The sequence below is a fragment of the Palaemon carinicauda genome, chromosome 22 (assembly GCF_036898095.1).
Source record: "Palaemon carinicauda isolate YSFRI2023 chromosome 22, ASM3689809v2, whole genome shotgun sequence".
NCBI classification, from domain to species: Eukaryota; Metazoa; Arthropoda; class Malacostraca; order Decapoda; family Palaemonidae; genus Palaemon; species Palaemon carinicauda.
Window position 1 is genome coordinate 112,249,116 of NC_090746.1, and position 16,270 is coordinate 112,265,385.

The 16,270-nt window shown below is 35.8% G+C and overlaps 1 protein-coding gene across 5 annotated transcripts in view; it reads left to right on the top strand.

The window, feature by feature from the left end:
• Tao (Serine/threonine-protein kinase Tao) overlaps positions 1–16,270 on the top strand; it is a 49,289-nt gene that overhangs the window by 14,651 nt on the left and 18,368 nt on the right. For 4 of the 5 annotated variants that reach the window (XR_011039483.1, XR_011039481.1, XR_011039482.1 and 1 more), the window contains exons 4-8: positions 946–1,141; positions 2,214–2,326; positions 3,613–3,828; positions 3,979–4,135; positions 13,360–13,952. Coding sequence is in view for 1 of the 5 variants with exons in the window: in XM_068346638.1 (XP_068202739.1) it covers positions 946–1,141; positions 2,214–2,326; positions 3,613–3,828; positions 3,979–4,135; positions 13,360–13,952 (1,275 nt within the window). In the remaining 4 variants the exon portion in view is untranslated. The remainder of the gene's footprint in view (positions 1–945; positions 1,142–2,213; positions 2,327–3,612; positions 3,829–3,978; positions 4,136–13,359; positions 13,953–16,270) is intronic. The other variant, XR_011039484.1, reaches the window with a different exon arrangement.

The window sequence follows — 16,270 nt, forward strand, 5'->3', positions numbered from 1 at the left end:
GGATGAAGTAAAGAATGACTGGCCTTTCCTTTTCCTTTCAATTTTCCCTTTTTTGGGGGCATAACATCAAAACCCCCGTCAGCTGGAATTTGACAGCAGGTAAGCCCTACTTGGCCTGCAGCTATTTTATAATGTAATATAGAAGAGTTATTCCCCCTACTCCATATGAGGGGTGTTGTGTAGTAACCAGGCATATACATGGCACATGGTTGAAACCAGGCAAACCCATTGATATACATGCGCCTTATTGTTACAGCACAGACTTTCTTTTCAGTATCCTTTATTGCATGGACCATGGACCCACTGCTATGATCACACCTCTAGTGTATTAGGTGTAAGGAACCTGAACTCTTATCACTTGTATGTCCGAGTTTGGAAATCCCGGGATGAGTTTCCAGTCGGTCAGAACAGGGACTTCCTCTTGGTCCCTATCTCGGTCGTAACTCGACGATTACTTGTACTGAATACCTGAACTTGGTAAATATCCCTGGTTTTGAATGTCAATAGACGATAAACCTATGTCAATTGGGTGAATAAGTCCCTCTCCTACCTGATTTCTTAAATACCTTGTTAAGAGGTCAGCAGTCATTTCTATCTTGCTCTGAGTGAACTCTCACTTTAAAGGACTCTGTTTTGTTGAAAAAATTACACAAAGGTAGATATACGTATGTAACACACTGCTTGATGGTATTTATTTTGAATTAGGGACAGTCAATGTACTTAATTAGAAATATGTATTGGACTTTATAATTAAGTAATTTATGAATGGTAAAGGGGTACAGTACTTGCAATTTCAGTGTTTTGGACACAGCATTTTAAAGATTTATAACTTATAAATTGTTTTGATGTTTTTCACTGAAAAAGTCAAAACTACTTTTATGTGCATTGTAATAGATTTAAAAAAAAAAAATTTATTGTTAATTTGATGTAATATTTTAATTTTAGCTGGTAATGGAATATTGTCTTGGATCAGCGTCGGATATCATTGAGGTTCACAGGCAGCCCTTGAGGGAAGATGAAATTAGTGCCATATGTGAAGGATGTCTCCAGGGTCTCTCTTATCTCCACTCTTTAGGCAAAATTCATCGGGATATAAAAGCCGGCAATATTCTGCTCACAGAAAATGGCACTGTCAAATTAGGTAAGTGGTTGAAATAACTCATTATTTGAGGTAAAGAGTAACCCCTCTTTTAAATGGAATATTCAAATAATTGCGTAGTTTAGCCAGAACTCAACTGGACGAGTTAGTTAACTCACTCAAGGTAAATTATTTATTTCTTGTTCATTAATATTGTAACCGTTGAGGTTAACACGTAAGAAATCTTTTTCCTCCATATTCACTTTCTTTAATATCATTGTGTGCTTGGTCACCTTTAACTTTATATCACATTTTGTAAAGAAACTTGTACCCTTTGGTTCAATAATCTTAGCAAATTATGTCGTAACTGTTTAGAGGAACCACATCTCGCTATTCTGTCAGTATCTGCATTTGCCTTTATTGATACAAGAGAGGACTGTCCTTGGTACTTCCACACACTTCTTATGATCATGGAAATTTAAAAGACCACAAATGAAATGCAATTTTTTAGTTTTGCTTTCTTCGTGGTTGCTACAGTACCCAGTACAAGCCATGAGGTGTGTAAATGCACGGATACTATTTTGATCTATTTTAGCATCAAGCACAGCTTCTGGATTTGGTATACAGCTCATATCTGTGGGACACACATGAGGTCATACTCCCTCCTGGAAATGATTCGGGCATCATATGATTTGAGTAATCAAATGTTTTAAATGTTTAAAAACAGAAGAAACTAAAAGATGGGAAGATAAAAAATTATAAGACTAATGAAAATAGAAAAGGCAATATGAAAATAGCTTTCCTGGAAAGAGAAATAAAAAAAGAGTGGAGGTTTCTTAATCTTGATCTATACAAGCTGAAATGACTGGTTTTCCGGCCTGTTTTGGTTGGCAGCGTAATATGACATTCCACTTTTGGAGAGCTATTTGCAGTGGAACTTTCCTGATCTTGATCTCTTGGAATCTGGTGTGAGTGGAATTTCCATATCCATGTAAAGAATGCAATAGTATTATTAAAAGGTCTTCAAGAATACCTGGTGTTATGTTAAAAATCTAAGTATCAAAGTTACATTTTTTCTTTTGGGTGTTTGAATTTTGTTGTATCTGTCTAAAGTAGTTTTTTCTTCCTTTTACAGCTGATTTTGGCAGTGCCAGTATTAACTCTCCAGCTAATAGCTTTGTTGGTACACCATACTGGATGGCCCCAGAAGTTATTTTAGCAATGGATGAAGGGCAGTATGATGGAAAGGTAAGCATTTGGATTTTAACCCTTTTACCCCCAAAGGACGTACTGGTACGTTTCACAAAACTCATCCTTTTACCCCCATGGACGTACCGGTACGTCCTTGCAAAAAACTACTATTTAAATTTTTTTTTGCATATTTTTTATAATTTTTTGAGAACTTTCAGGCATTTTCCAAGAGAATGAGACCAACCTGACCTCTCTATGACAAAAATTAAGGCTGTTAGAGCAATTTAAAATAAATGTACTGCAAAATGAGCTTGAAAAAAAATAACCCCTGGGGGTTAAGGGTTGGAAATTTCCAAATAGCCTGGGGGTAAAAGGGATAATCACAGATTTTTTAGAAATTTATATTGCTTTTTTAAAAGCGGTAGAATAACACCAGAAATTATTAATTACCCTTGAAGATAACATTAATATTATAAACATTAGAATTTTAATCTGTGACGTGGTAAAAACAATTCTTTTTGAAAGTTTCAAGGTATACAAAACAGAAGGGCCAAAGGATTTTACTGTTTTTTTTTTTTTTTAAGTATTCCAGCTTGACTTTGGCACTTCTATTTATTCTTTAATGTATCATATCCTACAAGAAGCTTTCTTTGTAGCTGGTGCCTAGATGTACTAGGGATCCTTTGCAGCTACCATTCATCCCTTGCTGCATTATCTCGTACATTTATTTGTTGCTATCAACCTCTTTCCTTTTACCCCTTGAAACTTCAATTTATTCTTTTCCCTAGGTTTTGTTCCTTCATTTAAGGATTAAGGACAAATTTTTTGTGGAAGTCTTAACACATTTTGTTTATGCAGATAATTTTTAGTACCTTCATTATTATTTGTGAGGTGTATTACTATAGTCAAATTATTTGGCATAGATCAACCTAAAATTGAGTTAGTAAAGATTTATTTACCTATACAGTACATAGACAAAAGTGAAAGTGATAAAATTTAACCCTTTTTTCAAGGCCTTAGAGTTGACAGTATGATATAGATTTTTATTTATAAACCATTTCTTGCTAATGAAGTAATATTGAGCATAACAATATTAATCCATAAGGAATTTAATTTTCAAAGTCTCTTAATGAGCATTTAGAAAATCAATAGATCTTAATAGGTTTAGTGGGAGGAGTGAGAAAAATGTATCTTTGTGTCATACACTTCTCTTAGTAACACCATTTTAGAAATAATGTTCCATGTCAAGACCATAAAAACCATTACTCACTAGGTAGCATTTGTAAAGAATCACCATTCAGCTTTTGACAAGGTAATAATTATTTTTTTCCCTATTTGTACAGGTTGATGTTTGGTCTTTAGGCATCACGTGCATAGAATTAGCCGAGCGCAAACCTCCCTACTTTAATATGAACGCAATGAGTGCCTTGTACCATATTGCGCAAAATGATGCACCGAAGGTGTCCGCCCCAGATTGGTCAAAAGATTTTCAGCATTTTGTAGAATCTTGTCTTCAAAAAGCACCCCCAGATAGACCTACCTCTGCCAGACTTCTTTCTGTAAGTTTTCGTTTACAATTTCGCTCTTTAGTAATTTTTCATTATGTATAGCAAAAGTCTTCTTAAAATGTTGATGAAAATGACATGTTGAACAAAACAAAATTTCAGTGTCCACGCTAGTTTCAAAACTATTCTTATTTTTCTCTACAGCATGAGTTCATCTTGAGACACAGATCGTCACCTCACATTATATTGGATTTAATTGCTCGAACCAAAAAGGCAGTACGTGAGTTTGATAACCTGAATTATAGGAAAATGAAAAAAATTCTTCTCTATGAGACAGAAAGTCAGCAGGGGGATGTGGAAGGTGAGTTGAAATTTGCATCTTTTCTGTTTTGCAATTATAATTGTTGTGGTTCAGCTTATAGTTTCATTTGATCTGCTTAACACTTCAATATTACATATGTGTAGCAACGAAGATTTGGTTGCCTAAGGTTTTTTTTTTGTTGAATGCAGGTACTTCAATAAATACAAGGTTATCTTATTCAATAATCGTTGATATGTTGAATTTGTCAACTGAAATCGTAAATTTAATTTAAGATATGGTTAGAAAATTTTTTTATTCCCTTGTAGGTATGTCAGGTTGATCATCTGTAGTGGGGATGAGAAATAGATTAGTCTGACTAATGTGCACATTAGCTATCTTAGGGCTGTTCAAAATCTTTTTTATATGCATTGGAGAAGCTCGAGTTTTTGTTGAAGTTATAACTTGTACTGTCTCATTATCAAATCAATGGTAATCTTTTTAGCCCTCTACTAAGTCAGAGTCAGTATCCCATAAAAGTATTTATATTGGAAGAGTTTGTTTGAGGCTGTGCACTCTCTCTCTCCCTCCTAAGTATGGGACTTTAAGTATTTATGTACTGTATACTTACGATCGATGCTCTCGTTCTCAGGGAGTTAGCTATGATTTTGCTCAGGGAGTTAGCTATGATTTTGCTCAGGGAGTTAGCTATGATTTTGCTCAGGGAGTTAGCTATGATTTTGCTCAGGGAGTTAGCTATGATTTTGCTCAGGGAGTTAGCTATGATTTTGCTCAGGGAGTTAGCTATGATTTTGCTCAAACGTGAGAAAGAAGGTTTTGTATGAGCCTTTGGTTCCTCTAACAACAGCACTAATGCCTCCTAAAAACAATTGGAGTTATTTATTGGTCATTATTGTCTAAAGCCAAAAACTTGAGGTAACAGGTTTAAAGGTAAAGAAAAGAGGATAAACTAAAGAATCCAAAAAATTGTTCTGTCAATCCTGCATTAAGACAAAAATTGTTTTGTTAGTTCTCTGTCATGAAGACTCCTTAGTACCTGTAGCTGAGGAACCCGTTACTCATTTTGCTTCCTGAATAATGGACGGTAATTTTTGGCAAATTTAGCATTGACATTAATATTATACATTGTGACTAAATTGCAATTTATTAAAAGTTCACTTATATTTTTGTGGTTTACTTTAACCACGTTTAAGGAAATGTTAGGTTAGATTTCTAGAAGAATTAACAGTAACCCAGGAAGGGTGATAGCTCATGAAACAACTTTAGATGCTCTTTAGATTGATAAATTACAAAAATATAACGACTAAATGAAAGTGAAATAAAATATAAGGAGCAAGATTAGAATGATTTGAGAAATCATTAAAAATGAAGATGCTGTTTTAGCAAAGGTAATCCTAGAAAAGTTAAATAAGTACAGTAGAGGATTTCTGGTGAGACTGCTATTTCCAAAACTGTGGAAGTAATGTATTAGTACAGTATGTGAGGAAACAAATATACGGTATGGAATTGTCTTAGTATATTTTGGTAATTTATTTGAATGACTAAGACAATGATGGGCGATTGTGTAGTATTGAAGTGTTGTTATCGTAGTATTTCAGTAGACCACGAGTGAAGAGATTAGTTTTTATAGGAATAATATATGTTGCATGATGCATGACTGTTAATTTGTTAAGTCATATATTGATGTAGCAATGTTAGTATTAATTAGAAGAGGTTGGATAATAATGATGATAATTTTTGTGAAGATATCAGTGCTTGTATTTTTTTTCCTAATATTGTTTAGATAACTAAGAAGTTATTTAATATATCCTATGTAGGTTTTCTTTTTAATGTGATTTTAATTACAGTAACTTTGTAATATTGCAGCTAAAGTAAATTTTTGTAGTCTTTTTGGATAATTAAGTTGCTGCCATACCAGATGAGATCATATGCTCTACAGCATTTTGATAGACTAATTAGTAGTGGTTTATTCTTGAAGGTCCACAAAATACCAGCGCTTGTAACAAGAATTTTGTCATCTTTTGCTTTTGATAGTAGAGTTTGCTTAAGATTTTATTCTGGAGTCATTTGGTGTCTATCGAACCTTACTTCAACCTTATATAATACACATTGGACAAGTGCTGGATATTGATAATAGTAAAGCAAATTGGGTTGCTACCTTACAAATAGCTGTTTCCTTTTAGTAACTATTACCTTTTAAATTATTTCTGTAAAATATACTTTGTATTACTGTATAGCTAGTTTTAAAGTCAAGTAGCTTTGTCTTATATGGTTATTAATTTTAAAGCTGGCTGTGCTTTCCTATCTCAAAATGTTTACTGATGATTGGAATATTTTCATGCAACTTGGTTCCACTATTTTCCCTCCCCTGAGACCCTGTAACGGGTCAAGTACGAGTCCCTTCTTGGCATTCCGTCCTGGGTAAGATGCTCATTCATGCAAACCCAGCTGGTGGGGACTTAAACTGGCTCTTGTATATAAATTATTATATACTTTGCCCTGTTAATTACAAGCCGACTATACATACAAGATAATTCATGACTTAGATTCAAATGTTAAAGGCTAGTGTTACCTTGTTAATTGCTAGGGAAAAAATTAAAAAGTAATAGATTTTCCAAGAGGATTGGTCCCAAGACATGATCTTAGAGCAGTAAAAAGTCGTGAATAGAAACTGATTGTATATTGCTATTTGATTGCTTTCTGGGAAGTGAGGGTAAATGCCATTTATACATTCCTTATTCGAAAGGTAGAGCAGATTAACATTGACAAGAGAGGCTTTGCAGTAATGAGACTAAATGTGGAAGGGAGTATTTGCATTATATTTTCTAATTTGAAGTAGCTTATGAAAAATTAGGTACAGGGAAGCAGGGTGGTGAAACTTTGATCAACATTATATCTTTATTTTTCGAGTGCGGTTCAATTTTTTTTTTTTTTTTTTTTAGCAGTAATGTTTTACTTTTGTGTTTTTTTTTTTCCGTTTTGTAAAATATTTGACATTCTGTAAGATTTTGATTCCTTGTATGAAAGAAAGTCCTTGTCTGCCTGTACTATTATATATGAAAAGGCCTGCTGTGTAGGGGTACCACTGTGAAAGGGTCTACTGTGTAGAAGTACCATTGTGAAAGGGTCTGCTGTGTAGGGGTACAACTGTGAAAGGGTCTGCTGTGTATGGGGCACCACTGTGAAAGGGTCTGCTGTGTAGGGGTACCACTGGGAAAGGGTCTGCTGTGTAGGGGCACTACTGTGAAAGAGTCTGCTGTGTAGAAGTACCATTGTGAAAGGGTTTGCTGTGTAGGGGTACCACTGTGAAAGGGTCTGCTGTGTAGAAGTACCATTCTGAAATGGTCTGCTGTGTAGAAGTACCATTGTGAAAGGGTCTGCTGTGTAGGGGTACCACTGTGAAAGGGTCTGCTGTGTAGGGGCACTACTGTGAAAGAGTCTGCTGTGTAGAAGTACCATTGTGAAAGGGTTTGCTGTGTAGGGGTACCAATGTGAAAGGGTCTGCTGTGTAGAAGTACCATTCTGAAATGGTCTGCTGTGTAGAAGTACCATTGTGAAAGGGTCTGCTGTGTAGGGGTACCACTGGGAAAGGGTCTGCTGTGTAGGGGTACCTCTGTGAAAGGGTCTGCTGTGTAGGGGCACCACTGTGAAAGAGTGCTGTGTAGGGGTACCACTGGGAAAGGGTCTGCTGTGTAAGGGTACCACTGTGAAAGGGTCTGCTGTTTAGGGGCACCACTGTGAAAGGGTCTGCTGTGTAGAATTACCATTGTGAAAGGGTCTGCTGTGGAGGGGTACCACTGTGAAAGGGTCTGCTGTGTAGAAGTACTATTCTGAAATGGTCTGCTGTGTAGAAGTACCATTGTGTAAGGGTCTGCTGTGTAGGGGTACCACTGTGAAAGGGTCTGCTGTGTAGGGGCACCACTGTGAAAGAGTGCTGTGTAGGGGTACCACTGGGAAAGGGTCTGCTGTTTAGGGGCACCACTGTGAAAGGGTCTGCTGTGTAGAATTACCATTGTGAAAGGGTCTGCTGTGGAGGGGTACCACTGTGAAAGGGTCTGCTGTGTAGGGGTACCACTGTGAAAGGGTTTTTTTTATTTTGTGAGATATTTGACATTCTGTAAGATTTTGATTCCTTGTATGAAAGAAAGTCCTTGTCTGCCTGTACCATTATATATGAAAAGGCCTGCTGTGTAGGGGTACCACTGTGAAAGGGTCTGCTGTGTAGGGGCACCACTGTGAAAGGGTCTACTGTGTAGAAGTACCATTGTGAAAGGGTCTGTTGTGTAGAAGTACCATTCTGAAATGGTCTGCTGTGTAGAAGTACCATTCTGAAATGGTCTGCTGTGTATGGGTACCACTGGGAAAGGGTCTGCTGTGTAGGGGTACCACTGGGAAAGGGTCTGCTGTGTAGGGGTACCACTGTGAAAGGGTATGCTGTGTAGGGGTACCATTGTGAAAGGGTCTGCTGTGTAGGGGTACCACTGGGAAAGGGTCTGCTGTGTAGGGGTACCACTGTGAAAGGGTCTGCTGTGTAGGGGTACCACCGTGAAAGGGTCTGCTGTGTAGGGGTACCACTGTGTAAGGGTCTGCTGTGTAGGGGTACCACTGTGTAAGGGTCTGCTGTGTAGAAGTACCATTGTGAAATGGTCTGCTGTGTGGAAGTACCATTCTGAAATGGTCTGCTGAGTAGAAGTACCATTCTGAAATGGTCTGCTGAGTAGAAGTACCATTGCGAAAGGGTCTGCTGTGCCGAGGTACCACTTGTGACCTGGTGACCCTTATGTCCCCAGCTCCGTTGCCTTTGGCTTATTTCTCTTTATCGGTTTCCTTTGGTCTCTTCAACTTTATCATATTTCAATTTTTAGTTCTTGTTTTTAAGAACTCATCTTTATGGAAAGCCATTTGATAGTCTGGGTATGACCTGATTGTAAAATCAGTCTATTTGTAATAGATGCTTAGGCAGTTTAATGCAGTATCCCATATGGCCTTTCTACACTTGATTTCAAACATTTTATTTTCTTTCAATTTAGGTTGTTTCATTTGTTTTTCCATATTGTTCCTAGTTAAGAGTCAACAGAGTTTATTAATCTCTTTATCTGAACATAACACACCTGGCATCACTTCGAATTGCACATTCACAACTTCTCTGGGCCACCAGCAGTGAATTTACACCTGCATTTTGCCTCTCCAAAGGCAGTTTGGTAATGTATGTAATGAAATGAAGTAAATAATTTCCTTGTATATTTGAGCCACATGCTTTGGATTATGTATTTCAACACTATATTCTTTCCACAATGCAAGTCATAAAGGAGTAGAGCCTTGTATGCTATTGATGGGCTAACTTGAAAATATTAGCTTGATTTTCTGTAATTACATTTGTTTGCTGTGATTGTTATGAAATGTAGTAAAAATATGAAGTCTAATTACATTTCAAAGATACTGATAAGAAAGCAAAGCGAAAATAGGACCACATAAAGCTAGATGAGCTAAAGATGATGATTCAGTACATAACCAAATTGCTTATTCATATAATTGTATTGGAAACCGTGCAAGGCCAAGTAGAAAGGGCAAAGTTACCGATGAGGATAAAAACGTATTGCCTAAGAGTGGCTTCCTGCCTTCATTGGGTTCTCACCGCTTCACTGTGTCCCAACATAAGTGGAAACTTTTATATAAATATGTAGTGAAAGTGAGATTTTTTTTTTTTAAAGCAGAGACAGTGACAAATACAAGATAGTAATAAAAGGTACATAAAATCATTCTTCCATCTTCATGCCGCCTTTTATAATTCTGCACTGGCAATTATCAAACAGTATAGTATGGGAGGTATGAAAATTAGGTGGTAACATTACCATTAATCCAAGAAGTGCAAAAAGAACCTCTTGTTGCTAACTTGCAAAAATTAAATGACAACTTAGGAGCTAATAAATTGGCTGTCTTTGTTGAAAACCATTTAGGTCTACTCCCATCGTATGAAAGTGGTGTGATTGGTTCTTTTAGGTTGAAATGATAACAAATGACATGAGTGTATGTAGAGGGTTGATTAATTTGTATCAAATAGCATTGTATGGCCTGTGATGGCTCCAGTGCTTGGCTTGAGGCCTAAATTTTATAATCCAATCCAATCCATGAGCATCAAGGTCCAGAGTCATCTGGTTTAAGTAGAGGAAGAACTGTTAACTCTACATCAAAGAGTGCAAATTGGGGGTTAGCCCACCATATATGCTCCTGGGTTGTACCATAATGGCTTTCTTTTATGGTTAAATTGTATAGTACTCTATTTCAGTTGAATTATAAACTGTGTGACAGCAATACTGATCTTTTTTAATTCTGTATGTATGTGATTTACTCCCCTAGTGTTATATTAACCTTGTCTTCATTATTTTTTTTACCCGTTGCGATTTTTTTAAAATTCTTCCACATAGATTTTCTTTAGTTTACACAACTCTTAATTGTTTGATATCACTAAATCAACATTTTCTCTATGATGCATCAGATGTGTTGATTAAGCTTTTTCTCTTTTCTTTCTCTTTGAATTTATTCAATTGATATTTTACACAAAATTCTCTCAGTACTGATTTGAGTTACTTTTAGTTTGAAATGCAATAGTTAAATTTTAGAAATTATTGTTAAACCCATAATCCTTAGGATAAACTCAGTAAAACTTTAGTTTAGTTTTTAATTCTAATGTAGCGTAGTGAATAATTATGGTGAAAATTCTTAGTTTGCATTGTAGGAGCATTATATATAGACTTGAAAGAATTTACATACATTTTTGAAGGGTCACTGCCTTAATTTTGATATTTATATTTTTATTTTATTTGTGGAAAGAATCAATTTTAAGGGAGTTGATGAGGCTGACATTATTTTTTCTGGTCGTTCCGTAGAAATCTAGTAGGACGTTAGGTGAACTAACCTGTGTGGCATAGTGATTTTGGTTTTGATTATATGTTATACAATTATTTGAATTTATTTTGAATGCCACTTTTTAAGAAGATACTGTATTCAAATTTTTTAGTGACATTTATAGAATATGCAGTATTCAAGTTTTTGAGTTCAAGAAAATGAAATAAGTAAGCCAAGCTGCTGTTGATGTAGGAAAAAAACTTAAAATTGTAGTTGTTCCAACACGGTTACTTACCTAGAACTACCTTCTTAGGAGTTACTGGTTAACTCTACCTAACCGACCAGCTTTTTGTATAGTTTATCTCCCTCTTCCCGTTTTCTACGGGGTCAACCTCTGGCAGTGTGGTACATGCCCGAGGCGACCCCGGGGTCAGGCAGCCGGCTAGCTCATAGGTTTTTGTTTTGTTATTTGTGTTAGGTTAGCAACTGTTACTAATTACATGCAGGAATATAATGTAAAAAAATATGTATTGTCCGGGGTTTAAATGTTTTCCTTACGTAAAGGGCCCAGTTTGTCCCCTCCAGACTTGGTGTTTGATATGGATAAATGTAAGAAGCCTCTCAGAGAATATTACTTATGAGGATTACTTGCATAACTAGAATTAATAATGTTTCAGTGAATTTTTTATGCTCTCTTGGCTTTAAATTCTTGGGCATTTACTTGTGAATAGAAATTTTACTTGACTATACCAGTGTACTGTTTGAAATATGTGATGCATGCAGAAAATCCATGCAATTTTATGCATAATAAAGTTATAGGGTTTTAATTGAGGGAAGTGTTATTTTTTGAAGAAAGTAACTGCTGCTTATTTTTGTTTTATTCCAATGCTGTGTATCCAGTGATTTGTCTATAACTATTTTTTATCAAATATGTTAGAATATTCAGTTTAGATTTATATCGCTCACTATGCATAGTCTCATATGCATAGTCTCAATTTTATAATAAATCCTGCATTTGAAGTGTATTGTTGGGGCTTGCAATAATTTAGGTGTTTTTTAATAGATACAGTTTGGGTTGGTCTTCAAACTTAGGCTATTTACAGTTAATCTATTCAGTTGTAGGTAGAGAACATTGTTGAATTACACAACTATAGTCCATTTCTTTTAGCGAGGCATATTTGCACCGACTCGCAGCGGCGCCCTTTTAGGTCGGAAAAATTTCCTGATCGCTGATTGGTTGGACAAGATAATTCTAACCAATCAGCGATCAGGAAACTTTTCCGAGCTAAAGGGGAACCCCAGCGAGTCGGTGCAAATATGCCTCGCTTAAAGAAATGGACTATAGTAAGTTGTTGCAATAAATGAAAGTTACCCCTCTGGATATGTACTGTACTCACATTTCAACAAGAAAAAAAATGGGATGCAAGCAATCGTCTTGTTAGGGTTCATTTTAAGTGACGTAAGCTTATCATTCCTTGAAATATTCAAGTAACCCCTCTGTTTTTTAAGATATGAATTATAAATCCCCCCTCTCTCACTTTCACAATCATCCTCTTAAGGTATTGTATTTTGAAGCATCTTACCTACCTGTATTAAATACTGTATTACTGTTAGAGGTGAGAGGAGCCTGTAGATTTTTCCCTCCCAAAATTCTAATTTTTCAAGATCATTAATATCATACTCATGATTGTGTGTAAGCAAGGCCTCGGTTTTAGCGTTTATTTCTGTAGTGCATAGTTTATGAAATGAATGTTTTATTAAAATTGAATCTCATCCATCCCTGTGAGAACTTGCTTTTAAAATGTTTTGTCAAGTTAAACTTACAAATAATGATAGAAAAGTTAAGGTAATACAGTCATTCCTTTTTTAATTGTTCTTTATTAGTCAATAGTTTTCAGTATATGACTTATTTCAGAGTACGCTGGAAGTTGTCTTTCATATATATTTTTGGCTGCATTTGATATATAATAAATTTCTTTAGTTTTATTTAATAATGGGAAAATATGTATAAGATAAAGTGTCGCATTTGTTTTGCGCTATTTATATCAAGATACTATTAGTGGTCTAAAGTTCTTATGTTTGTGTGTTTGTCCGTAGTTTGTGAATATAGAGTAACAGTTAGTTAAATTTATTTCAATTCCCCTTTTTTTTTCTTAATTAGTGCAGTTTTATTTTCGCCCATAATTTTATATGTTGATATTTATGTTTTTTGCATGCATCACTTTTGAAATCAGTATATAAATTAAATTTATGTGATAAAACCATGAAGGTCAGTACCATATTAAATAATTTTAATTTTCTGAATTAAGAAATCTTGCTAGTTATATACAGGAAGTTGTAATTATTCCCTTATAACTATAACATTATTTTTTTAGAATAGGAATTATTTGTGTAACAAGGAATTTTTCACTAACTGACAGACTCCACAGAGGAAGACGCGGCTGGTGGAGATAGCAGTAAGAGCAACAGCATCACGTCGGAACAGTCTGTGCAGTCAGCTGGGGTCAGTCACTCGTCACAGTCCCAGTCATCCTCTACCAATTCCCTTCATCACCATCATCTACTTCATCATCCTTCCCATCAGTATCAATCATCACAGTGCATATTACAGCCACATTCACCTTACAGTTCCCCTCCAGCAGTGCCGCCTCACCATCATCATCCATCGCATCACCATCATCCGCCATATTCACCTCAACAGCAGCATCATGCGTTGCCATATCATCCATCCAGTACTCCATCGATATCACCCTCATTGTCATCCTCATCATTACATCAAGCAGATTTAGGTATTCCAAATAACAATCACCATCCATTAACACCTCCATCATCACGTTCGCCTCCATCAGTCATTGACACTTCCACCATGTCCACCATCACTAGTACCAACGCGGCTTCCTCTGCTACCCCGACCCTTCTCCTCCAGCTTCCGGGGCAGAATGCCCCCTCCTCCACCATCACCAACAACGCCACCAACAACGCGTCTTCTACCGTCAAGTCGCGTCGTGGACGGGTAGGCGGCTGCTCCCCTTTGCCTTCACCACTCATGTTGCCACCTGCTCGCTAGCTTGACGGTGCACACCACACTCCCACATTAACTTTTGTCCTCAATAGTTATTATCATGCTGCCAGACTAACCAGCCAGCCATGCAGTTTGCCTGGCATTGTTTGTTTGAAATGCTAACTTATCTTAAAATGGCTTCTACTGACCTCTTGTTTAAGTTCAGCTTTTGCATCCACTCACTAACATGGAGAGGAAAGGTTATCATTTATTACTGTCTTAGTTTGGATTTTCATTAACATTACCTTCACTTAAATAGACATAGTTAACATATGTGGTGGCCGGAACGGAATAGCTAACATTGCTTTTATGAAAGTGCTGCACAGGTGTATTTTTAGAGTGATATGTGAGCACATTTGTTTTTATTGAAGTTTTATATTATGTAACTTGTAACATGAGTATTTCCCATGTTTTGTTTCAGTTGTCATAGCCAACACTGCCCTTGAATGATCAGTTTTCCAATAATATGTTAGTGAGGTAACATTTCCAGGTAGCAGAAATAGTCAAGAGAAATTACATATCAGTTGCTTGTCATTGAAAGAGATAGCTACATCTGAAGGAGATGTTTAGTGTCTGCGTTCATATAATACAAATAGAAGAATATTTGTGAATACGTAATCAAATAGCTTGAATTTTTATGTATACAGTACATGAAAATGCTGTGTATATATTGTCACATGTCAGTCATTATTACCCCTCCTCATGGTTAAGTCATATATAACAAGTTGGAAAATAAAAGTGATGTTTGAAGTCATGTGCAAGAAGCTTATAAACATTTCTCTGGCTCATAACCAACCCCTACTCCCCTTGTTTCTTACTTACCTGATTCTAAAGTGATGGATGTACTTAGTAGTAGAAACTCCCCCTACCCTCCCAGATAATTCTTCCTTCCATAGTGAGAAGTTAATAGGTCATGGTAATGCTGGAGAAAAGAGCTTTTAATCTTACCTTCTGTATTATGCCTTTCGTGCCTAAATCAGCAGGAATTGCATCTCTGATTGGCATTGCCTAAGCCTCTTGTAGGTAGTAGTCAAATGCTTGACATTACATAGAAAATTTTAGTGTTATGACCGTTGCTAAAGTGCTTGCTTTCAATTTATATAAAAATTGAATCTTAATTAGGATAGATACTGAATATTATTCTCTGCTGTGGCTGCAGCTATAGAACAAGCTGCATGTGTGCCAACGTTTTCTCACTAACATGTTTTGGTTGCTGTTTAGCTGCACCACCTTTTGTTATTAATTGTTTGTATTTGAGGGCTTTCATTTGCTTCAGTTGAATGCCCCAATATCATCTGAGAACATCAACAAGCATATGAGTAGAAGGTGGCTGGAGGCAAATAGGGGAGTGTATGCTCTTTGCTAGGCATTATGGCGGGAGAGTAAGATATGAAATTTGGAGGGTGGTTCTCTTATTAGAATGACCCAGATTTATGTTGACTTTTTGGAATAAGGAAATTGAGTGAAATTCTTATGTGAAAGATGTTCAGTCCCAGACAAGAAGTGGTGTTTGGTAAGAAATTCAATTTGTAGTGGGATGTATGAAGAAATGATTAAAGGAATCCTCTTTTAAAGGAGGTGTTGATGGAGTGGTAGATTTGATCTTAGATTATGCAATTATTGGCTAATTTTTTTTTTTTCAAATACTACAAATAAACCTAAATGCCAATATCTGCAATGAAATTAAATACCTTAAATATCTTACAGCTTATGCATTGAAAATCTTAATACATCCTTTGAAATGTGGAAAGTCTAGGTGTATGGGGTGCTGATCTCTTGCGCTTGCTTAGCTTAGCTTAGCATAATTTCAACCGATGCGATAGATTTTGCTCAAAATGTTATCAGTAGAAATACTCTAATTATATTAAAGTGAGAAAAGTTTGCTTTGATCGGGATTTTTTTTTTTTTTTATAAAAGTAAAATGGCTGAGAATTACTGTAAGTATCATTTAACATTGTTTTAAATTTTGTCTATACAGTATATAGTGACAGAACCTGATGTGTGTATAGTTTAAATCCATTTATATCTGTAAATTGCTGATACGGTTATTTTCATAAAACACTAAGCATGTAGAAAATTAAACTGAAATTGCTTTTGTGAACAATAAGCTAAAATTTAAGTAAACCCGAATAAACTATCAATAGTCAAACTATGATAAATAATTTGGCAGTAGGTAGGTAAGATAAAAACTTTATTAAAAGGAAAGTTAAAAGGGTTAAGTTAGTACACTATAGAAATTGTTTCTTTTCTAAACTTAGGAAAAAATATTG